This window comes from Mya arenaria, chromosome 2 (genome assembly GCF_026914265.1).
Source record: "Mya arenaria isolate MELC-2E11 chromosome 2, ASM2691426v1".
NCBI classification, from domain to species: domain Eukaryota; kingdom Metazoa; phylum Mollusca; class Bivalvia; order Myida; family Myidae; genus Mya; species Mya arenaria.
Window position 1 is genome coordinate 61,224,686 of NC_069123.1, and position 25,709 is coordinate 61,250,394.

A 25,709-nucleotide genomic window follows, 5' to 3' on the forward strand; every position below is an offset into this window, starting at 1 on the left:
TTGGCCATATCAATTTCCAAATTCCCATCTGCAACTGTTTCGTTTCTTCAAAAGAGCAAATATTTGGCAAATCTGCAATTCCTCACAGAAGGTGTATCATAACCCGAACAGGTGACAGACTTATGAAAAGCCCCTGCAATTTCTTCTCAGGTGATATTTTACAACACCAACAGTGATGTGGACTACCAACACATTCTGATTTATTAAAAAAAAAAATAGTTCACATCTCAAGAGACAAAACAGCATTACAGCTGAAAGAAGATGGTTGTCATAGCTATATGCTAAACAAGTGATTATACTTTGTGCATCTGGTGAGGATTGAACCCAGGACCCAAGCTTGCTTCACAGGCAGCCATTCGACCGCATCACAATAAAAAGCTCAATAATGAGACAATACCAAGTTGCAAACACCCCTCTATTTTGAAAGTTGACCTCAAATTTCATTGCCAAAGTCAATTAGTTTGACCCTGTGGCTTATTGTATATAAACAGTCATTTTCAACACATATATAGTTTGCATTTGGTTGGTGATCGAGCCCATTAATCTGTAAATCTGCCAGCAAATACTACTGCATCAGTATAAAAGCTACCTTTAGGCTTAGTAATGAAACATTATGTGCTGCTATATACGCAGTGTCCAGTTACGTAAATAACCATGAGGAGGAAACCAACATAGAAATTGACATTTGTTCCTTGTTCACCTTGACAAGTGTGTGAAGGCACATCCATGGGTTAGCACTTACAATGAAACACTGTATAAGGTTATCCGTTTATTATATATATAAAACTATTTGGCCATATACAAATATCAACGAAACAAATAGAAGGTAATAAACATTGTAACAGTGTTAAATTGCACATGAATAGATATGGATACTAACACAAAATATAAGTGGAATTCATTGATGCATTCTGAAGATTTTTTTAATGGTACATTTTTTTATCAGTAACTTGAAATACAGAAAAGGAGATCACGGCATTCTTGTTATTTTGACACACAATAAATCTGACACTGTTTTAAGAGAAATTACTTATATTTCTTAATAACATATATTCCATAACAGTCATTTTATGTGCCTTTTTTCACAGGTCCTTCTTGCAACGGACTGAATAAAATAGTTTGGATGAAGGGGAAAGGGACATCACTTAATGAAATCACAACTGTAAACAAAGAAAACTTCTGTAAAATTGAAATCAAGAAAAAGTGTAGGAGACTGGGGAAATACTGATATAATGCAAGTATGACAACAATAATGATAAAATGGACAAACAAGGAATGTAAATAATGATCATTGAAAATCATACAATAACTTAAACATGAGATTGCATAGTTTGTGTACTACAGAGCACTTCAATGATAACAACTCAATATAACCTGCATAGTGAGCAATTAGGGGTATTTCAAATGTTCCAATAGAACATGAGAATAGAAATGTGATTATATACCTTTAATTGATATTTGTGTCTAAATTTCATAACATGGTCCTTTGATGCTCAGAATCAAGTCATTGCAATGGGTGCCATACAGTGTTTAATGAAAACAAGGCACTTGCAAACAGCTATATTGCTGGATCCGAAACATGCTTTAGTGTGACTTGTGACCTTGACATTTAGTTATGTGCAGGCTGCTAAAAATCAGTGAACTTTTCCTTAAAGCATTGTTTTGTTTGGAATTGCAAGCAATTTTGTTTTGTCAGTAAAGCCTTGTTTGACTATATTGTTCCACTTATATATGTAAACACTAATTGGAGCAGAAAATGATAAAGAGAAGGTCATTGATACAACCAGTTTAATAATAAATAATAAATGTAACATGGACCTTTTAGTTTGCTCTTAAAATTGAAACTTGCATCCAATCCATTTTTTGAATGCCTGTAAACATTTTAAACAAAATTATTAAAGAATTTGCAAGGAAATGAGACAGACTCTGAACAACAGTTGTCAAGAGATATAGGTAGATAAATGTTAAGATATGTTCTAAATATACAATCAATAATTACAGAAGATTTTCCTCATTTGTCAAATTTATCTCCATTTTATTTGATCAAATATTACCACATAATGACAAAAGAAATCAAGTTTTGAAATAATGTGACATGATTTCAGTAGTATTAATTCAGACAAGGGAGCTGCAGAGTAAACGCCAACAGTTGTCAATGTTTTCAGTAGAATTGTGGAAATAGGTCCATAATTACTCAATTCAGAGTTATGGGCCTTCTGATATATTGTCACTGGTAAAATTTGTACTAAGTTTCATGGTGATCTTAAACAAATTTTAAGTTATAGCCAAGTAAAAGATTTACAGGACTTTTTCCAACTTTTAAGGGCATTCCTTGAACATTATTAATGCTGAGAGTTATGGGTCTTATTACACATAAATATTGTCACTATTTAACATGTATACAATGTTTCATGAGAATATCTTGAATGATAATTAACATTCTGCCTTGTTCAAGTTTTTGCATGACCTTTTCAAAGTATCAAAGGGCATAACTTGCAAGAAATAAAGCCAGAGTTGTAGACCTGGATACACATGTGCATATTGTCACTATCAACATGTGTACAAAATTGATTGAGAGTGTTTTAAAGGATTATCAAATTATGGCCAAGTTACAGTTTTGAAAACTATCAAGGGGCATTACTCACCAACTATTCATGAGAGAGTTATGGGTCTTGATACACATGTACAAAGTGAGAGAGTTATGCGTCTTAATACACTTATACAAAATGCATATCTGTAAAGTTTTCTTTAAATAGCTTTTCAGTATTGGCCAAAGTCAAAGTGTTTGCCCAATTACGCCAATGCCAACAAAAGGAAAGCTTTGCCCAATTACGCCAATGCCAACAAAAGGAAAGCTTTGCCCAATTACGCCAATGCCAACAAAAGGAAAGCTATGACAATATTCGATATATTCCCTTGGAAAAACAGAAAATTAAAAATTGGATTGTGCTTTGGATAGTGATTCTTTGTTGAAAGACAATGTAACAACGATAATGATGACAGCAACAACAACTTTGAGGATGATTATGATGATTTATGATGAGCTTTGATGATGATTATATTATTATGCTTACAAAATTATTTAGTCTGTTAATTCATAGAATATATACCAGTATATATACCAGTATAGCTAACAACCTTTTAAAACAATTTTCATCATGAAAATTGTTTAGTTGCTAAAATTACAACCTAGTGTTGCCTAACTACCCAAGTTTGTACAGGTACAAAGTTGTCCACATATTCATAGCTAGAGGAATATAAATTCTACAATAATCATACTAGATCTTTGATAACTTCTACATTAAAATATATCTGTAGTAACTCAATTGTTCAAAGCTATGCCGTTTGATTATTCTATCATGCTACAGCATTGTCGAGTTCTTTGGTCAGAGTTCAAACTCTTAAAACACATTTAAGGGCAGAAGGGCAACCGAGCCTCATTCTCATGGTGATGCTGCTCCAATTCCGCCACTCCGGTTCTTCCGTTGCTGTGGTAACGAGGAAGTGCTCTCTGTGTTCAGGCGTTCTGCTGTATGCACCAGTTGCTTTGCAAACTGACGGCCACCTGCAAACAGGAACAAAATGTCAGTTTATGTTTTTTATAATATGTTCATTATTTTTTGTATCATGTTTTATATATAAATTGTCTTTGTTAAATGCTTTTTGATGAAGGGAGAAGTTCTTTCTGAAATGTTAATGCCAAATTAATATTTCAGTATTAATAACCTGAAACAGTACATTAATGTTTTTGTATTCAGTGTAAATCTTCTCCCTATTCCAAATTACTATAACTATGTGCAATTATTTGCTATATGTAAATTATACATATATGATGGTCATTATTTCATTCTGTACTAAAAGTACTCATGTTTTGAACACAAATTGCATAGAAAACAAAACAGACAGCAATAACAATTATGAAAACTCAATTGAAATGTGATTCAACACATGTTGTTTAAAAATCATTACATATTATGCATGTTAATTGATATACTGGATGAAAGGTCTTCACTATAACATTTTGTAATAACCAAATGATCCAAACACTAATGAAAACACATGCTGATTATTTCAAGTCATTTCAAGTCAAAGTGTTATAATCTGACCAAAACCTTTTCACAAACCATATAGACTAGGCATTAAATATAGCTAATAAATCTTTCCATACACCTATATATCAGCACATTTATTTGCATGTATAATGAAAACCACCAATTGGCATCATGGTGAAAAGACACTTGGAAGCGGCAATATACAATACTGGTACACATACATGCCATATTTCTGGGAGGCTTCCAGGGGATTTTGGTCTGAATTCCAGGGGATTTTGATATTACACCAGGGGATTTTTATGCGACGAAAATTTGCGCAATATCTCAATTTATAATATAAGAATAAATACAGAAATACATTTAAATTACAATAATTTTTGGACTAATTCATAATGGTCCTTTATGGAATTTCACACTCATAATATTATTGATGCTTTCCACTGTCAACCTTAACAAGTTTTTATTTTTTTTATTTTTTTTTAAAATCCAGGGGATATGGATCCCCCAGCGGGGGACCAGGGGATGGGTAGAAATTCCAGGGGATTTTTCCCCGCCGGGGGATATGGCATGTATGGGTACAAATGTGAAAATGGCATGCAAAATTTATGACTACATGTTTGCTATAGGCATTCGAGTTAGTAATGCACATATCAACCAATTTTGCTGAAACCACATTCTTTAATCTCAACAATGCAGTATGATTATACAAAGGAACGTTACAAAAATAACATTACAGCGTGGCCTCACAGCTCCATGCATGCATACAAGCAATCTTACACGATAACAAATATTCAATAAATATTTCTAAGAAAATGCCTACAGCTAGACCAATGACAACTGACAAAAGCACAGCATGCTGTTTCCATGGCAACCAGATGTTACCCTAGTTACCTACTCTACGGATAGTGACACAGTCTATGCTGTAGACTGGGCTACAACACTGCATCCCCATAGTTATACACGTCTGCTCTGATCACTGCATGGCCGGCTATTTTAGCAGTAAAACAAACATAATTTCTTGCTCTTAAATATGGTAATAAAAACAAAATGCTAAAGCTGCTTCACCTAAAGGGAATTATCTTCATTTCTACTTCTGAATATGAGAAAACCTGGAGAGAAGAGGCTTCTTAAATCTTTTAGGGATATTAACATATAACAAACAGGGACAAAAATAATTTTTTGGTTCTGTGATTACAACCAAATTAACAAAGCAGTATAAACAGTTTAAATTTATAGTTTCCTTAAAAATATCACATTTGCTAGCATAGTTAGATCTGTAACTTACTACTTGTACATGCACTAAAACATTCTAATTGATTGGTACATTCGAATATTAATAAAACCAAAGATTATTATTATAAGGCTTGGATAGGAGTCTATGAACAGGGTTCCAAGATGTTTTTCACAGCTATGAATTGGCAAATTTTGGCAAATAAATAAGGCAAATATTGGTAAAAAAATGCTTATCTTAGGCATATAAATAGGGCAATGTTCATGCTAATTCTAACTTATGTTTTTGCAGCATGATGATGTCAACTTAATAGATGAAGGCTACATAGGCTTCAACAATATCTTTTTCAATTGAAAACAGACCAGCAAATATTAAATGAATGCTGAATTTAACAAAACCTTTACAATGTACATGCTTATAATTATGTTATCATGAATTTTATGCATTCATATTGTAATAACTTCAACATTTCTGTTTTATAACATTTTATAGTGTCGTAATGTTTTGACTTATTTTATGTAAGTTTTCGAAAGCCATAATCATCAGCTGTTAGTAAAACTGTGATAATAAACAAATAAGTTCATAATAAAACATGCATCAATATCAAACAGTAAAATACATACTGTGAAATCATTTATATTCGTTGGCATGAAATTTCCTGGTTTTCTGAAAATTTACATTTTTGTGGGTACTTGAATTTGTTTTTGTTTTATTTTTGAAAAAAAAATCCGAAACTACGATCGCCCTAAATTGTCTGCAGAATATCCACGTGCTGGGCACGTGATTTCCGTCTTCTATGTGAAACTGTTTCTGACACTCACTATGGTGGTACAACATGCCAATTAGTGCATACACCCATGTCAATTATCCATTTAATTGGAAATTAAGGTCATAAAAGAAGATGCACTCTGATCAAAGATATAGATAGGCAAAGCCATTGAATGCCAATTAAGAATTTTGCAAACTGTGAGAATACCAAGAAGGTGCGTATATTTGAGTAAACAATCAATGTAATTGATTAAGTATTTTAATAAAGAAAAAATCAAGTACTGACATTCATCACGCACATCTTGTAAGCCTGGAGATTTTGGTTCATAAAAAACCCCACAATGAATTGATTTGGTTTATTATTTGTTAAAGGAAGATATAATATATTAACAAAACAATAATAGAAAGATATACAGTGAGTTCAGTATTTACACTGCATATTGCGACCTCTGTAAAGAACATACTTGAGTATGTACATAACATGGCAATTGGAATAAAGGGTTTATGTTTCGTGGGATCTTAAATTCGTGGATCACCCAACCCACGAAAACCACGAACATTAATGTCCCATGAACATTAATGATTTCACAGTAATTAAAATCAACAATATCAATGAAATAAAACTGATATAAGTGCAACAATTACATTGAATGAATTTTATATACATACACCTTCCAACTGACTCCTTACTATATACTTTATTACATTCCACTGTCATAATGATGCTCATATTAGAACATAATAAAAATATACCGGTAACACCACAAACAGAGTTTGAAGGTGGGTATATTAAAGTCACTATTCAGTCCAGGGCCTTTTTATCCTTCTTTGCTGTAGCTGAAACATGGCTACTTCCCCAAGTGTCAGACACATTGCTGTTTACCAATAGCCTCTGACATTCCCCATTTTCAAAAAAATATATAAAATATTTATTTTTTCAATTTTTATATAATAAAAATCTTACGATTCAATAAAATGATGTTTCTGAGTGTTATATTTACTGCCTTATTAACATTAAAATGTTTTTGTTCCAAAACTGAAAAAAAACGTTCTTTATCCCCCACAGAAAGGGCTAGGGTGTCTTCCCAATAACTGGTAAAAAGGCCCTGCAGTCGGTTGGTTGAACAATTCGTTGGTTTATCAGGCGGTATGTGGGGCTAATGACTCAAGACAGTTTAAGAGGTATCACTCTGATACTTCTACACTTACCACCATGATGGGTAGTAGTGCCTGGTATATGTTTCCTGACCTACTGCCATATCGTATGGTATGTGCCATTGAATACGACTTTACATTCTCCTTGATTTAATTAATTTACTACATCTGAATTATGAAGACATATTATGTAAGATGATATGAATTACTCTGGAGTCTGTTTCTCAGATAATAACTAATACTGGTGCCCTTTTTTAAAAGCCAAAAAGAATGTGTTGGGGTTTAAACCACAACCACTTGGACGAGAGGTGCACACCTACACACTGGATGACCCACACATAATCAACCAACATACTAGGCTCCATACTGTGCCCCACCCAGCATACCTGGTGAGATGGAGTTGAGCGTGCCTGATGCCTCTGAGCCCGTGGATAGAAAGCGCCCATTTCCTGTGGCCCGCCCAGGAGTAGATTTCTTGTTGGCGTGCTGCAGCATGTTCAGAAGGTACGCCTTGTCACGCCCTTCCTGGGGACAAAGAATGTCAAGATGAGCTGGGGTTAAAACCTTTACAATAGAGATACTTTGGGATATTTGGAATGTTGAATGAATTTAAAAAAATGTATGAAATACATGTCTTTTAATCTACCACGGTATCAGTTTCTTGGGGTAGAGCAAAAATTAATTAATGGGAAACCTTGCAAAAAATATTTGTTGAAATGAAGTTTATCATTGAAGATTTAAAAGATAATCATATTTTTGCATTATTATAACACATTCTATTCAAACTGTGTTTTACTAAGTTTTCTGACTCTTACCGATGCAAGTTGTTGCCGTAGCAGATCCACCATTTCTTTATGACCAACCATCACAATCCTTGTGTAGTAGGTCATTACCCTGAAAATTCACATTCAACAATCAAAAACAAATATTCTTTATTTTACTATGATGACATTTAAGTATCAATGAATTAAATATTAAATAAATGGCAATGTAATATTAGTTGTCTTTGTAAAAGATTACGTTACAGGATCATTACTATAACATGACAAGCATGAAACAGCATTCAACAATATATTGGCTTATCTACTGGTATATGAACTATATTTACATGCATTATTTCCCCCAGATCTATTTCGGTCCAACATGCAACATGATTTATCCTGCCACACTTCACATCATAAATGTTCCAATGGCCATTGTCAACTATTAAGACATGCTGCTTGCCGATAATTGCCTCATTAGGATTGTCGCCACAGATAGAAAGGGTTTCAGAATATCTACAGTTAAGGTCAGCAATAGGTTAATCGATGTCATTAAACCTAATTCATCCAGTGCAACATGTAAAGGGTAGTAACATGTATATGTTTACAAAGTTCTTTGATTTGAGTAATGGCCAAGGTTAAAATATTTGCACGCCATAGACAATAAGGCTATGACAATTTTCCTTCCAAAATCAGACGATTTTAAAATGGCTATCGTAATAATCTATTGATAAATGCGTTTTATTCTGTGACTTACAGCAGAAAGCTGAGGAGTGCAGCAATAAAGCCTGAAGATGAGATGAAGTTGATGATGTCGACAAGCACCGGATAGTCCTTCTTCCAGCTGTCAATCAGTATCACCACGATTTCGTAACTCGTAGCGTGGTGCTTGAATGGACCACAGCCATCACTAGGCTTCAGGCTGAATTAAGAGGAGATACGGTTATTCCGTACATTTTGGGGTATCTTATCAATGAACAAGGATCGTAACTTGAAATAGTAATTGCATGATATACCTTTAATTTCTCATTAGAAATGCATGTTGCATACAAAGTAAAAGCCTGCTTGTATAACTTGCTGAAACACTGATGCCATCATGCAGAATGTAATGACTTAATTGTTTAAAATGAACATGTATTGGATAGTTTGTATATCTCAAATAAATTTTGATGATTTACTGATAAAACATTTCCAAAGTACCATAAAGACCTGAAAAGATCAACTTAATTGCAAACCAAACACTACAATTACCTTATCCATCTAGCACAAACTTTATTTATGAATTTTTGACAAGACTTTGATGGGACACTTTGTTCCAACCCGATCTATTTTTGTTAAGAAGCATATTTTGAAGTGTTACATAAATGCTAATGAATATACATACAAGATGATGGCGTAGGCGACGGCCCCGAGGGTAAGCAAGAAGAAGAGGAACAGGAATGCCATAAATATTGTGTGAGCCCGGGACGCTCGCCATGGGCGCAGGGATGGCTTACAATTCTGGATCACACTCACCTAGCAGACAAAACAATAAGAAATGAAATAAATATTGTATGACCACAGGAACGGCTTATAGTTATGGATCAAACTCATCTAGCACAGGACACAATTTTTTTAATATAGTGAGATTTTATTAAGCATTTGAATAACCTTACCTGCGGAGAAAAATACAAGAAATGTTTGAGGCGATCAGAATTTTCTTACTGTAAGATAAAAAAACACACCCTTTTCAGGTATATGGTATCATAGAAAAATTCATAAACAGAAAAAAACTTGCACACTTGTACTGACAACATTAAGTGCTGTTACTGACAACAGTAAGTTTTTACCAATCTATTTTAAAAGATGACAGCTTAAAAAATTCACTGTTCAGTCCATTTGCTGGACAGAAACCAGTACTGTGTCCTTTATTGAGAGGCCACAATAGTTTAACCCCCCCCCCCCCCCCACACACACACACACACACATACACACCAATGCTTTTGAAAATTCCAAAGCTATAGCAGATTTCAGTTTGATTTTTGATAAAATGCTAAACCAAGTAAAGATTCTAAATGAGGAAACTCACTCTTTTTACATAGAAGATGATGAAAAGTTTGATGATCATGATGAGTGACAACATCGGTGCGAAGTAGGTCCCCAGCCTGAAATCACATTGCTTTATGTAATACAATAATGAGTGTACAGCATCATACCAAAAGAACAACAATTTTGGTTAAGAATAAGATAAGTATTACAGACTAATGGAATGCTGAACATTTTAAGTCAAATAAGCTTTATTTTATGTTACCAGCCAAAATAAATAACATTATTACTGTTCAAAGTGATGGTAGAGCGATCATACATTACCCATAAAACTATCCAATGATATTGGTGCAAGGGCTAATCTTACAATGTTTCTAAGATCTTTGGAAAGGGTTACACAGTGCAAGATATCCATATCGACCTGTGCAAAGATTGTAAAATTAAGTCTTGTACTTAGTTGTTATGTGGAATGTACAATTTAATCCCAGACTAATTATCCTCAGAAAACCTACCAGCATAGAGCTTGGGAGTAGATGAGGTTGAGGGTGTTCCTGCCAATCTCAAACTCTGGGTCGCCCAGGGACTTACAGCAGAACTGCTTGCACAACCTTGGCAACAGAGGACAAGACATGTTAACAAATCATGCGCATAATTATATTAACAAATCAAAATGTGACAAAGGCTTTACAGAAAACTTTGACTTTTTGAATTGTGTTATCTGTGTCACTGAAGTAGCTAGCATGGCTTTAAATGCATGCAATAATGTAGAATCTCTTAAAAATTAACATATAGCCATGTTCTTAATAAAACTATGTACTGTTTTACCTGTTAAATGTATGCTTGTAATAATATTTAAGCCCATTTATGCCAAAATTTGCATTGAAATATCAAAACACAGTGCTTTCTCCGTGTATGGAACATAATTCATTCAATGTGACAACTACTGTGTACTTTGTTACATGACGTAATCAACAACACACCATTCCATTCAAGAAATAAAAACCAAGGTATGGGATGCTCTGCAAGGCAATGCTTAAAACAAATACCGCTAGGGCGCCATTAAATAGTTTTGCATGTTCTGGGCCTGTCTAACAATATCTAATGGATTACAGATGTCTTAAAATTATTTAGTGTGGATTTGTGATTTTCACAATAGCGAAATATTGTCGCAAATAAATATGTAAATACATTTTAAACTAGAGCTATCACTAAAGGTGATTAATACCCCCGAACGCCGCCCTGATATGAAATTGCAGTCAACTATTTGGAAAGCCAACCTATAAATGACAACTTTATTTGATGGACTATTGTCAGTTATTCATTTTTTTATTATGTTTTTAAAAGTTAGAAAAAAGGCTTTAAACAATATCAGTGATGCTAATACTGAGATGTTAATACTGATATATTTGATGTTCTAAAGCACAGAATATACGATTGCCTATGACCATCTATAAATGAGTTAAGTTACTTTTTTTATACCAGTAAAAGTAATGGTTTATAAAACATATTTAGAAAGGAAAACACAGAAAAAGGCAATATCTCTGTAATTTGCTAAAATAATGTAATGATTCATGTACACTGAACTCCTTCTCATTGTGCTGTACAATTGTATAAAGTTTTATTACATTCCATCCGATAGTTTTCAAGTTATGCTCTGGACAAGAAAAAAGTAACAAAGGGCAATAACTCTGTAATTGGCTGAAATAGAATTGCGGTTTTTGTACACTTCACTTCCTCTCATTATGATCTATCAATGTATGAAGTTTTATTAAATTCCATCCAATAGTTTTCAAGTTATGCTATGGACAAGAAAACTTAACAAAGGGCAGTAACTCTGTAATAAGCTGAAATAGAATTGCGGTTCCTGTACACTGCACTTCCTCTCATTATTATCTATCACTGTATGAAGCTTTATTAAATTCCTTCCAATAGTTTTCAAGTTATGCTCGGGACAAGAAACAAGAGGCCCAAAAGGGCCTATACTCTACTGGCATGGCTTTTGTGGTCATATCAATCCAGAGCATGTATGTATGGGTAAAAGGCAATATATATAGTTTATGTTTTGTGTTTGGGTTACCTGAAAACGTAGCCCGTTCAACATTTGAGCCCAGAAAGTATTGTAAGCAGATTAGTTGCATGAACTATTTTAATATGTGCCAAGTAAAAGACATCTGACAAAAAAAAAATGATTTCAAAACTGTACTCATAGTAAATATTTCTGTAGTTTTAAAAGTTAAAAAAAGTTGGTCAAAAGGTCAAAGTCAAGGGCAGCCTAGGACAACATTGATCAATTTGAACAAACATTCACAATCAATTGTGCTGATATGGCAGGGCTTTTTCTATAGTACCCACGGGTCCGACTATCAGACCCATTCCCAAAGCAAAATATAAGATATTTTTCCCAATCTTCAGAAAAAAATCCAAATCAATTTTTTTTTTTTTTTAGGAAGTCTTTTTACCTGTACTGGTTCATTTTCAACATCCTAATAAATTATGTGATGTAAAGTTTGTTTGATAATTGAACTTGGAAATCAATGATTTTCATCACATTCAGAGATCAGTATGAACTATTTATTAACTGTCATGATTTATTGCAATAGATATTACACCCCAAGGATTGATATTTTTGGGGTCTTTTAAAGGGAAAATAAACTAATATTAAATCATTTCCTAATCGCAGGAGACTAGATGTTGTTGTTTTTTAACTGTAAAATTTACAAATTTTGGCATTTTCACGACACAAAATTTCCCAAAATGTCTAGGGTCTTTTTCCCAAAATGGGCAGAAAAAGCCCTGTATGGATGCACGAACACACATAAAGATTTTCAAACCTTTCCAGATTTATGTTTACCAAACCTGTGAACCCTTGGTGTGGCCAGTAATGACACCTGGTGCATAACTTAAACATTCACAACCAATTTTGTTAAGATGAATGTGCAAACTACAGAACTTAAAGCTAAAAAATGGCCTTTGGGCTTTAAACAAGAACAAGGCAGATTAATTCACAAAATCAACTGCAGAAGCAAAAAGCAAATTGTCTCCCAAATCCAAGACTTGCAAGTTGTCTCCCTTACATCTAGACTTGAATTTACATGTACATGTAAACTTGGCTAAAAATAGAATTCGCTCATGCAGACCTGGCTAAAAATAGAAAGCATTTCTTTAAAACTTTCATGGCCCATAATCTAGGCATTCATGGGCGGATCTTGCTGGTTTTCGAAAGGAACCGAGCTCTAATGGATATCTAGATACTGTACAAGTTTCATCGAGATACAATCAAAACTAAAGACTATATCGTGTTCACAACCAATTGTATACAAAATAGCATTTTTTTATACTATCAAGGGCCATAATGTAGGCATGCATGGGCGGATCTAGCTGGTTTTCGAAAAGAACCCAGCTCTAATGGATATTTAGATACTGTACAAGTTTCATTGAGATACAATCAAAACTGAAGACTGTATCGTGTTCACAAGCAATTGTTTACAGACGCACGACCGCACGGATGCACATACTACGTACACATTACCATCGCATAAGCTCACTGGCCATTGGCCAGTAGAGCTAAAAAGTGTTAAAGGCCATAACTCTGTAATTAGCTAAAATAGAATTATGGTTCTTGTACACTGCACTTCCTCTCATTGTGCTTTACCATTGTATGAAGTTTCAATAAATTCCATATAGTAGTTTGCAAGTTAATGTCTGGAAAAAAAATTGACAGCAAAAAAAACAAATAAAGGGCAATAACTCAGTAATTAGCTAAAGTAGAGTTATGGTTCTTGAACTGAACACTGCACTTCCTCTCATTGTGCTTTACCATTGTATGAAGTTCCAATGAATTCCATCCAGTAGTTTTTAAGTTATGTTCCGGACAAGGTAAATTGCCAGACCCAGACCCACCGACAAACCGACCGACCGACCACAGGGTGACTCCAATATACCCCCTTAAAACTTCGTTTGTCGGGGGTATAAAAAAGGTTGAAATGTTTGTGCATTATTTGCTTTGTTCAATAAAACACATCAGAAGCGCTTTTATGATATTGAATGGTTAAATCCAAGGTGAATGGCTCTCCCCACATCAGTCCACATACACCTTCTGGGCTGTCTGTCCATTATTTATGACATATCACATTAGTTGTGATCAATATTTCTTAAATACTTTTTAGATACTTTTTGAGGGTTTTTTTCCAAATTGCTTTCATGGACTGTTAGATACAATATATATATATATATATATATTCTGAATGGTTAATTTCAGTTCTTTTTCTGTTAGTAACATAAAATTAGCTGAAATAAAATAGAAATTCTTTGTTTTATATTATTATTTTATATATTTTATGACTGTCCGAGATCTACTTCCCAAATGTTAAACATGCCTTGAGAAAACTGCAAAATAAATCAATCCAGACATTCCCCGATCTAAATGTGTGATACAAGCTGTAGATACATGACACGCATATTCAAACATGTAAAAAAAAATATGCAATACAACCAAAATGGCCACTGACTTCTGTACGTACATTCCTGTTCCATGTAATACCTTACCTCTCCATTATCAAGCTGTATATCATACAATTTAGAATTCAGTATTTGCAGGATTGATTCAATCTACATGTATGTAAAATGTCAATCAACAAAAAATATTTCTTGCCAATGATTTAAGGAATAAGAATTTCATCAATAAATTATTACTAGCATATACATGTCAGAAAATATTGACAAAAAGGTATGCTACTTGTAAAACTTCAGAAGGGACAAATGTAAAATATTTACTTTAAAGATATTTACTACTCAAAATTTACGTATATAAATCATATGGCAAGCAAAACAAAATGTTGAGTACCTTCTCAGAAACTCGAAGAATGTGGTGAGGAGTATGAAGATGAAATCCACAATCACCAGTTTGTATATCTGCTGGCCTATGAACGTCTCTCGACACTGTAATGGCATAGGTTATTTAGTTATCAGACAATATTGTACGGAACACACAAATCCAAAATAAAGTAGTAAGCAAACTAATGTTCATTCCAGCACAACTGTCCATAAATTCAGGCAAAAAAATGTGTTAACCTCAACATTACTCTTGTCATTAAATTCAAATCTGTATTAAACTTAAACAATAGTGCTTTTCAAATTAAACTGCAGAACCTAGATTTTTGTTTCCCATTCAAATGTCATCAAACTTGGCTGAAATGAGTCACATTTTTTTCTAAAGAAAAATGTAAAGGACCCTAATAAAACATCATGCTTAAAAGTCAAAGTGTTGAGAAAATTGTACGGTAAAAAAACTGTTTCCACATTTTTAAAAAAACTTAATAACACAAGGAAAGACTGCCTCTTACTTCAATATTGTCAAGCCTCTCAAACCAGAAGTAGACAAGCACACCAAGAGTTACAGCCTTCAACAACATGGTCCTGGAAAAGAACAAGGGCATGAACGACAACATTGCTAGAACAAAACAACAAGCCTTTATTTATCTACTCTGAATGAACATGCCTAAAGTAATTGCAATTTACTCTTTACTTTTTAAGATTTCCTTTTCATTACCGTAATCTAATTTCAATTCATGCATTATGTTTATGATTGTAAAACAAATAAGTTTAAACTATCTCAGAAAGTGAATCAATTAAATGATTACTATAGGTATTTCATGTTTTTTTTTGGTGGGAATGGGAAATCTGAGTAAAAGGACATGAGAACCAGGATACACATGATGGATACTGATTCTTGCATACCTTTAACATTCAAATCTTTATACAATATAGCGTTAAAAAAAACAGTTTTTGTACCTTTTACTTACATCATGATACAAAATTATTTGCAACATGCCATAGTAATCGTAAGAATGTCACATTTTTACAGTTGTTGTAGTTTGAATATTTTGTAATCTTCTCTTTTTCCAAATAGTTTGAATGTGGAAAAGTCACAAAAATAAAAATGCCAAATATTGTACCAAAGTAAAAGCACAGCTCTAAACATAGGTGGGTAAAATATGCAATAGCATATTTATCACAAAGTTACAATTACCACTCTCTATCAGCAAAAACAAATATTCTATTTCATGCACTCTGTTTGTTTTGCAAATAGGAGCTGACCACCAATTTCAAAGCATGGCCTGGCGGTGGACACTTTAGTGGTAGTCTCAAAATAGCAGTTTTAAAAAAAAGCAGTTTCAGGGGGCGACTCAAATGTAATTTTATTCAATAATTTGTTTTTACAATTTATTGCTTTATCACTAATGCATGATCTCACCTGCCCATGTTGATGTAGAGTTCATTCTTGGGTTTCTTGTACATCTCTAGTCTTGCTATGAGGGAGAACACAAAGGGTAGGATGAGGTTCACCCCGGACACACACAGGGGCATGGCCATCTCACTCAGGATAGGGATGTCGACCTATACAACACAGACTGTATGTTAATATTTAAAAACTAAATGGTGAATCTATACTTTCCTACAAGAATTCGAGGAGCGGTATTATACCTAAAACAGATTTTAAATGGTGCAGTATTAACTGTTGAAAATCTCTCCATGCAATTAGTAGGTACAATTTACATGACAACAAATATTTCTAATGAATATGAGATGATAATGAACATCAAGGTTATATAACAAACAATAAACACATGCATTTAAGTCATGCTTGAACTACTTTTGAGGCAAAGTTGTTTCATAGGAATAAATTAATTTTCTGATAAGCAAATACCTACTTTTTCAATGCTATAAAAATACTTCAAGATAAAAATAAAAAATAAATATATACATAAAAATTGGTAACTGATTTGTTTATATTTACATATTTTAAAGTACATTTCTATTAAATAAATAAAAGCAAAAATTGCATGTTTATCACAAAAGCAGCCTATAATACATTGTGCATGTATACATTTGCCATACATATATTTCTCACACTACAATGGATTAGATGAGCCGAATATACCCTTTTCATACATTGTTTCCCAAGGAAAAGAGATTTTGCCATGCAAAGAACACATTTGGCTAAGCAAGATTTGTTTTAATTGATGCAGATGTATGAAATGCAAGAATCTACCAGGACTTCCCTCCTATTCATGTCATCTCAGCCAAGTAATCATTTTCGCTTGTCCAAATTCTGCCTATCAAAACTCAGTCTTATATTGATGTCATTTAATATTTCATGTTGAAATGGTTGACAAGAGGACATGACCCTGATTTCCTTTGTAAAACCTGACCTTATGTTGCACTCTCTGTTTGTAAAGCAAGTTTGCATTATACATGTTAGCACATGATATATTAATTTCTGAACACACAAAGTACATTCACCAAACAACATTTAAGCCTAATCCAAAATGAATAACAAATGAAATAAAATTGACAGACAAACAAGAGTGCGGCTGGCAAACACAAACACTTGTCTGTTGTTTTTTTATCTGAATAAGAAGCATAACTAGACTATAATCAAATTCAGAGTTATGGGACTTAGTGTACAAAATGTATACCAAGGTTAAAAATTTGCACAATGCTGCTGCTGAAAACCATAACACCAAGGCAATTACAATAACCCAACTTTTTCCTTTGAAACAGACCAATTAAAACTTGTTAGAAGCAAACCATAAGCTGAAAAACCAAACACTATGAGTCATCTTTGCAACAAGCATTCAACCACACATTGTGAGCTCAAGAATAGCAGTTACTTGTGAAGCGAAAGTCATGAAGTAAAATAGAAGTTTCTCATCCAAATCAAATAAAAATTGATTAAACTGAACAATTACGGTATGGCAATCAAATTTGAAATCAATTGTATATATTAAGAAATATCAAATTCAAAAAAATGATTACATGATAAGTGTGCTGTTTATCTAAATCTTATCTTAATCTAAATGATTCCTGGAAAAGAATTAGTTCTCTTCATTTTTAAAGAAAGCTGCAGAGTTTTATCCACACATTGATTTCTCCTATAATGCAAGGCCAATCCACAACTTGGTGAGAAGAAGAAGCAAGCAGAGATGCTATACATCAGTGCGTAACTAGCATCACCTGTTTTTCCTAGTATAATGAAATGTTAAACATCAGTTTGGAATACAACATGTGTAAAAAGAAACATATATAAGTTTAAACATTATACACTTTACAACAATTGTGGAGAAAGTTATGATAACTTATACAAAGTCATTCTTGTTGGCACTATGTTGTGAAAGAATATGGTCTTGTGTTGTGGGGAAAATCGGAGTACCCGGAGAAAACCCACTAGTCCTGCCTGCAAACATAAGCCAAACTCGCAGTGCCCAGGCCCGGAATCGAACCCAGGTCACCTTAGTGAGAAGTGCCTTACCACTGCACTAACAGGACAACCAAACACATAAATGGACATTCTGTTAATGATACCTTTTTTCTGCTGTTATAACACTGATAATAACATTAATATGCTGATAGAAATTATAGATGAGCACGCTATTTTTTCACTGATCCTACATTAAAGAAGCAGTGAAAACATCATTTATGACTTGAATGAAAAGAATCTAAATAACCTTAATAAGGCAAAAAAGAAATGATTTGGTTACAGTTACATCCTTATCAAGAACAGGAAGGGTAGGTAGGGTTTTTATTTTTTCATTTTATTTTTTATAAGGCTTTATGTAAGAACGTTATGGTCATCTTTGAAATCATGGGAATGGTACTAAGGTATTCTTCTGTATAAAACTTTAAAGATTTTAAACTAAATATTAAAAATCACACTTAGTGCCTAAAAGTACTCACAGCGATGGACTGTTCAACAGAGATGTAGAAAATGAGGTAGGCAGCTCCACCAATCATGGCAAGGACAAGGAAGTTGGTAGTGAGACGGATAAAGAACCATTTACACCGCGTTCCCAGTAATTCTTCATCCTCATCCAGTTTAACACCAGATAGGTACTCCTGTGGAAATAACAGTGGGAACATAAACATCTTGGTTTGGAGCCAATAAGACTGTATATGTATATTTGATACTTAACACTATTTGCTTGTCAGCTTATCCTTACCTAAGCTTGCTGGCAGAAACTAGATCTGGTTTCAGAAATAGGAGGCTACAACGGCATACAGGGATTGGACCAAGGACTTTTTGAATATATTAAAATACACCAGCATACACATTAACATCATTTCTACATGGCATAAGGCAGATCTAAGATCTAGTGGTACAGCACTGGAGTGACTTCACTGTCATCCAATGGGTCGAAAGTTCGACACCCAGTCTTATCACTACTAGAATAATTAACCATCCCTCCCAAGGATGTTAAAATAGAGTCATGTATGTTTGTGATATAAATCAAACCAGGCGAAGCTCTAACAAGGTTAAAACCTTGCACTGGGGGCATACACCCATAATGACATCTTTAAATTGAAAAATATACTCACTATCTTTGTGTTATTGGTTTTTACTTAGTATATTGCATATTTAATATTTAGTATGAGCACTCAACATGCTCTATTTCAAACATATTTTATGTTTATATTCAAGTATTGTACCAGCTAATTACCCAATATAAGACACCAGACTGAATTATATGACTGGTTAAAGTTAATGTACCTTGAGTTCATTATAAACACCCTTGTGTTTCAATGTGGCCGAGTCTTTTGCTGTTATACCATAGTCCCATCCACAAAACACACGGCTAACATAGTAGAAGTCAAAGGCTCCACTCCCTTCTATGTAGTTTTTCTTGTAAGATTTTGATATACTGTAACGCAAATGAACAATTTAATGTTTAAATTGGCTTCTTTAAACACAATGACATGTCAATCTGCTCTGTATTGAAGTAAATGAACATTTATTTATAGTTAATTTACTAATGTGGACAAGTAAATGAAAAATAAACGAAACTAGAAACACAAGTTTTGTTCAGCAAAACATAATATTATCTTCCTACATAATAAATACGCTTCCCAAGAATCATATACTAACATATTTGAAAACCTATTGACCTAATCCAAAAACCACTCTTAAGACTTCCAACATGAAAGTTTACCTTCTTTAAAATAGGGTCAAATATGATTATCTTATAAGGAGAAATATCTCAAAGAGCAGACTCAAAAGTTCTTCTATTTCTAAGGATACTAATAGCCATTTTGTTCATGTATTGAGCGGTGTTGTACCTGAATGCCAGTATGAAGAGACAGAGGAGGTAGTACCCAGCGCAGGTGAACAGGTAGGCATACTTCATGTTGTATCGTGAGTCACCTGCCAAGCTGAACGTCTGGTTTGTGTAGTACCCGTAATACAGCTCAGTGTAGTTAAACCAGTTCTGGGAAGTATCAACAAATTTTAAGTTGATTTATGTGCATCATTCATTTTCCATTATATACTTAAATGAATATTGATGTATGTACACTTGTTATGTTGTACACTATTTTATTTGTACAAGACTGTGTCTATAAAGTTTTATTACTTCTATAAGATGACACAAATGCTTCCCATTAGGAAATCAAAAGCTTTTACTTGTAAGGCCACATCTAATACACCGTTTGTTTGGCGTTCCCCAACTCACAAGATACCTGCCACCCAATTCCATTGCAGAAATATTGCAACAGCTTCAGACTGGCATGCTTTGATGCATTCTCAGTCACTGTTGCGAAACATCAAATAAGGTAAAATAAGTGTAATAGCACTGGGAGGGAACCTTTGTGGTGAGATTAATAAAATGCCTTTCAAAAAAGGCCACTAGACGCTGACTAACTTAAAAGTGAGGGTATATTATACACTGACACTGCGATGTAAAACATAAATGAATACATCTTCACAGTAGCACAGGCGGTAAGGTAACTGACTACTGGTACAGATCCTGAATTCAAATCCTGCTGCAAACAAAACTGTTTGTGTTTTTTTCTCCTTGACTTTTCCTGATCTTTAAAATTATAGAATTAATTTCAATTCTAACTGTCTTACATAAAAATGATTGTCAAATAAAAAAAATGTGAGAAAACAGCTAAAAGTAATGATTGTAGTATAAAATACACCACAAACAGAATACGGTAACACATGCCCTTTTTGAGGCATCTGATCGGTCTTCACTAAACACTTTTTATTGTTTATCCAGAATAAAGATTTTTGGCTCATTTTCATATGGTAACCCAATGATATCGAGAAATAAGCATTCTCATACTTTTTTGTAGTAGTATTTATAAGTATATCAGTACCTAGTGTGTGTTTTTTTTAATTTGAGCGTGTTTGCATACAAGTTAGAACTTATCATTGAGGTAACATATTGGACATTTGTTGTGACATATTCAACTGACTTTTATATCAAGCCATTTACAAAAGGCAAATAATAAATAATAATAATAACAATGATGTCATATCTTCGGTAAATTACATTTGTACTGTATTCATGCATCAAAACATAGATGTGACAAACAAAGGCTCACTTACCGATCCTGTGAGTAGTTCCTGGCCGGTAAAGGTGACATTTTGTGTGTATCCTGGGGGGTCCTGTACCTTGTGTCTGTACAGAATCTGAGGCAAGATGACAAACCCAAACGTCAGCACAAATACTGGGATGTTGATGTAGAACAACCACTGAAATGCAGGATAAAACAGCATGTTTAATCATAATACAAAATACAATTCCAAATATTTTCACTAATATCAAGGCAATTGGAACATGCACAAAGCATTTTTCATAGTGGAAAGCTGATAATCACAGAATTAACATACAAATTGATGACCAGTTTTCGCAATAATATTTTAAAGCACTAGCCCAGTAAGGCGAGTAACCTTTCGAAAATTCAGTAGCCTGATACAAGTTTCACAAGCCTGAACCAAGGTTTCATTTTAACAGAGAAACATAAATATTTGAGTAGTAAGTTGAAGATAAATTCTCTCATGTACTCCATTTATAACAAGAGGGCCAAGATGGCCCTATATCGCTCCCTCAGTAAAACTTTGTGCTATAGACTTGTTCATAATTAAAGGGCAATAACAGGGATTTGGCTTCTCTGATGTATGAAAATGTTACCTCAAGAGTGTTAACAAGGTGTTTCCATATTTGGGCTCTGTGAACTAGTTTTTGACCCCAGATGACCCATATTCGAACTTGAGCTAAAAATCATCAAAACAACCTTTCTGACAGATTTCCAGGATAATTGGGCTGAAAATGTCACCTCTAGAGTGTTAACAAGGTATTTCCATATTTGGGCTCTGTGAACTAGTTTTTGACCCCAGATGACCCATATTTAATCTTGAGCTAGAAATCATTAAAACAACCTTTCTGACAAATTTCCAGGATATTTGGGCTGAAAATGTTACCTCTAGAGTGTTAACAAGGTTTTTTTTCATATTTGGGCTCTGTGACCTAGTTTTTGACCCCAGATGAACCATATTACCGGTAGAACTTGAGCTAGAAATCATTGAAACAACCTTTCTGACAAATATCCAGGATATTTGGGCTGAAAATATTAACTCTAGAGTGTTAACAAGGTTTTTTTCCATATCTGGGCGCTGTGTCCTAGTTTTTGACCCCAGATATTATGGGTTAGGGTTATCGAACCTATCCGATTAATTACTGGGACAAACAACCTGACCAAGTTTTGTGACAATTGAGGCAAAAATGTGACCCCTAGAGTGTTAACAAACTAAGTGTGGATGGACGACAGACGAAGGACGACGGATGACGGACGACGGACAATCATCGATCCTAAAAGCTCACCCTCAGCCTATGGCTAAGGTGAGGTAATAAAAACACAAGGTGTTCAGACATTTCACAATCCCTTTCTCCACTGTCACTAACCCCGTCATCATACTCCAACCTTCCTGGCAGGGCAAAAAGTGCTTTACCAGTCCTACTCTGGAGCAATGGATCGTGTTCAGCAGTTTCCCTGCTAGTAGATCTAATGTTACATTCACTAGTTTTATCTGGGACCAATAACAAATGTGCCTTGTTTCAATAAACTAGACAGACTGTTGGTATTTGTTTTATTTAACCAAGGCATTATTGAAAGGTTAATACACGGCGAAGATGGCCGGAGTGTCTCACAACAGCCAGAGACGTATTAAATCACGCAAAAAGCCCTGCTACGCCATATTACATATGTTTTTTCTTTTGTAAGTTTACTATATATTTTGTAAAGTTTACCTTCAATTGCATTTTTATCACCTTGTAGCTTGACAAATGATTAAACTTACTGTCAAATTAAATACAGTTTTTGAGAGAAAGCCAAGTTGGAAAAAGTAAACAACACTGATGCTAACTCATTTTTCTATCAATTCCATTCAACACTATTACTGTAAGCTAGAAAATTTCATAAACCCATCAAATTTTGTTCTGTACAAATCAATGACACTCCTACTGACAATAAAAGAGTGCTGCTAAAAACCACTGAAACCCTGTACAAATGTGTTACATTATATAGTAACATATAAGTGATGGCGAATAATGTTGGAAAACAAAATATCCTGATTTTTATAGGAGTTACGCCATGAACTAATTACAGCCCAGGATGACTGAAACTTTCATTTTTCGTATGTTCAGATTTCTATTAACCTCTTTTTTTCTCAGTTTTTTTTCTTGTAGCCTTTCGTTTCAAAGTCCAACATGTTAACATGAATAGACTGTTGCTTTCGTTCAATTTTTCAAGCTCTCAATTACACTATATGAGTTAAATTTGAATAAGCTATTATTGATCTACTGTCAATTAAAACAGTCATAGTGCAAGGGTCAGCTATGCACATTTCAATAAGCATCCAGACTGTTGTAGGATATGGATAGGTATAAATTTCTGATAAAATGATTTTCATAATTTTCTCCAAGAAAAAACACTCCACAGGTTGGGCTAGTGACTTAAAATTTTCAGTTGACTAACCAGAAAACAACTCAGTCGATGGTCAACATATCATTATCAATGAACGACACACTACTTATAATTTCAATGACCTTCACAAGATTTCGTCCTACCACGACCCACCTTTAAGAAGAGGAAGTATGAGAGCACGGATGTTCCAAAATGGCCCTCTATCTTCTTGAGATGGCCCCGCCAGAGCTTCAGGAAGTAGCCAAACTCTGCCATATTGTACTTGAAGTGCTTCCAACTCTGAAAACAAATACAGGACAGTAAATCATATACATTTATGAAATATTTAGTTTCTTAAATAAATAAAAAGAATGAAATTTATATCAAATTCAAAATGTATAATATTGTGCAAAAAGTCTTCATTTACTATTGTTACTGGTTATTCAGATTCAATGCACGTATTTGTGTGATTTAAAAAGATTAACATAAACAAAGGTTCCTACAATGCTGCAGTTGTATTTAAGCTGCTTCCATCTTGACACTCCCTTTGGTTTACGCTTAAGACTCATTTCACTCCTGCAATCAAAAAGCAATCAAATTCTGTAGAATTCATCAAACTTTTCTCTTAAAAGAAAATTGGTGAAATTTGCTTGAAAATAGAATTGTTTATACTGATTTAAAATACAAAAAAGAGCACAACTGAATGAAAGCCAATACTCATGTGTTGTTTCTCAATAGAACAGAAAAATATTATAAAACTACTTGTACAATGAATAAAGGCGAGTTGTGGGCTGTGTGTATTGTTCCTGGGATTAAAGCAGAATTGTGGTAAAAACCTTTTTTCTTCGAAAAACAGACCAGCTAACAATTCCCATTCTCATTCATAAGAGGTTTGATCATGATAAATCTAACCTCTGATTCACTCGCTGCCAAATTGAGTGCAAAACTATAAATAGATTATTTTCCTGATGTCATGGTCGTCCAATCAAAATGCTTGTTTTTTTACTAAACTTGTCGATACTAAACTATCGGTCACTTACCATAGATACGCTGTTTTCCCGTGATCTAAATTATTCAGATAAATTGAGATTCATGTACAATGTTGAATATCGAAGGACAGTTCTTGATACCTCTATATCGAAGGTGTTCAAAGAAACCTTAAAATGGACCAAAATGTTAATATACATTGAACATTAAAAGGTATCCAATAACATATTTTCCTTTATACATCACAGGAACTGGAATGATTTATATTAGTAATAATTAAGCTACGTTGGTTTGAATATTTTTCTTCAACATGAATTCTGTATGAGCCAAATGGATATATACGGCAAATTTTTGTCCTTGCTGTTGTGTTGCAATGTTAATGGATTGAAGATTTAAGATTTAAGTACAAAATATGCAGTCATTGTGTCATTTATAATCATACAAGAAGTATGATTCGCTTGTCTCATATCCGTTGTCCTTCAAGATTCCTAATTTTTTGTGTTTGTTAGGCTCTTTTTCATTGGCAATATGCAATCGCAACAGTTTGCCAACTCCAAGAGTATCTTTAAAAAGAAAACAGCGATACATCTCTGATTGGCTTAAAGTTTGCACTCAGAGTCATGTCGATTGAACCAGAGTGTGGTACACATAGCATCATCACTCTGATGAACGAGAATGATAATTTCTAAAAACTCATGTTTAATGGGAATTCATATATTATCTCTACATTACTGTCTACATCTACCTAATTTTCCTCTTAGCAGATAGTCTCAAGGTCATGGCCTTGATTTCATCATCATCCAGCCCCGACCCGTCAGGGTCATCCTGGTACTGTCGTAGCAGCTCCTCAGACACATCCCGCCCAGCAGGAATGTGAAGAGTCCCATGGTGAGACTTACGCTTTGACCCTCGATGTTTAATGGTGTTACCATGGGCTATTTCACTGGCAAGTTTCTCTGAAAAAAAAACATACAGCTGAGCACTCAA

At 34.0% G+C, this 25,709-nt stretch overlaps 1 protein-coding gene across 4 annotated transcripts in view; it reads right to left on the bottom strand.

Annotated features, from left to right (window-relative positions):
- Positions 1 to 756: 756 nt before the first annotated feature.
- LOC128203817 (transmembrane channel-like protein 5) overlaps positions 757 to 25,709 on the bottom strand; it is a 30,334-nt gene continuing 5,381 nt past the window's right edge. Inside the window, exons 4-22 of one of the 4 annotated variants that reach the window (XM_052905353.1) lie at positions 25,468 to 25,678; positions 24,239 to 24,311; positions 23,910 to 24,035; positions 21,379 to 21,525; positions 20,106 to 20,254; positions 19,540 to 19,690; positions 18,729 to 18,887; positions 16,246 to 16,388; positions 15,335 to 15,407; positions 14,836 to 14,930; positions 14,538 to 14,552; positions 10,505 to 10,600; positions 10,036 to 10,111; positions 9,352 to 9,482; positions 8,725 to 8,889; positions 8,022 to 8,100; positions 7,593 to 7,731; positions 4,948 to 5,040; positions 3,425 to 3,565 (exon numbers count right to left, since the gene is read on the bottom strand). In XM_052905353.1, the coding sequence (XP_052761313.1) occupies positions 4,985 to 5,040; positions 7,593 to 7,731; positions 8,022 to 8,100; positions 8,725 to 8,889; positions 9,352 to 9,482; positions 10,036 to 10,111; positions 10,505 to 10,600; positions 14,538 to 14,552; positions 14,836 to 14,930; positions 15,335 to 15,407; positions 16,246 to 16,388; positions 18,729 to 18,887; positions 19,540 to 19,690; positions 20,106 to 20,254; positions 21,379 to 21,525; positions 23,910 to 24,035; positions 24,239 to 24,311; positions 25,468 to 25,678 (2,084 nt within the window). In that variant the 3' untranslated portion in view covers positions 3,425 to 3,565; positions 4,948 to 4,984. Of the gene's footprint in view, positions 3,566 to 4,943; positions 5,041 to 7,592; positions 7,732 to 8,021; positions 8,101 to 8,724; positions 8,890 to 9,351; positions 9,483 to 10,035; positions 10,112 to 10,504; positions 10,601 to 14,537; positions 14,553 to 14,835; positions 14,931 to 15,334; positions 15,408 to 16,245; positions 16,389 to 18,728; positions 18,888 to 19,539; positions 19,691 to 20,105; positions 20,255 to 21,378; positions 21,526 to 23,909; positions 24,036 to 24,238; positions 24,312 to 25,467; positions 25,679 to 25,709 lie in introns of all 4 variants that reach the window. The other 3 variants (XM_052905352.1, XM_052905350.1, XM_052905351.1) reach the window with 3 other exon arrangements.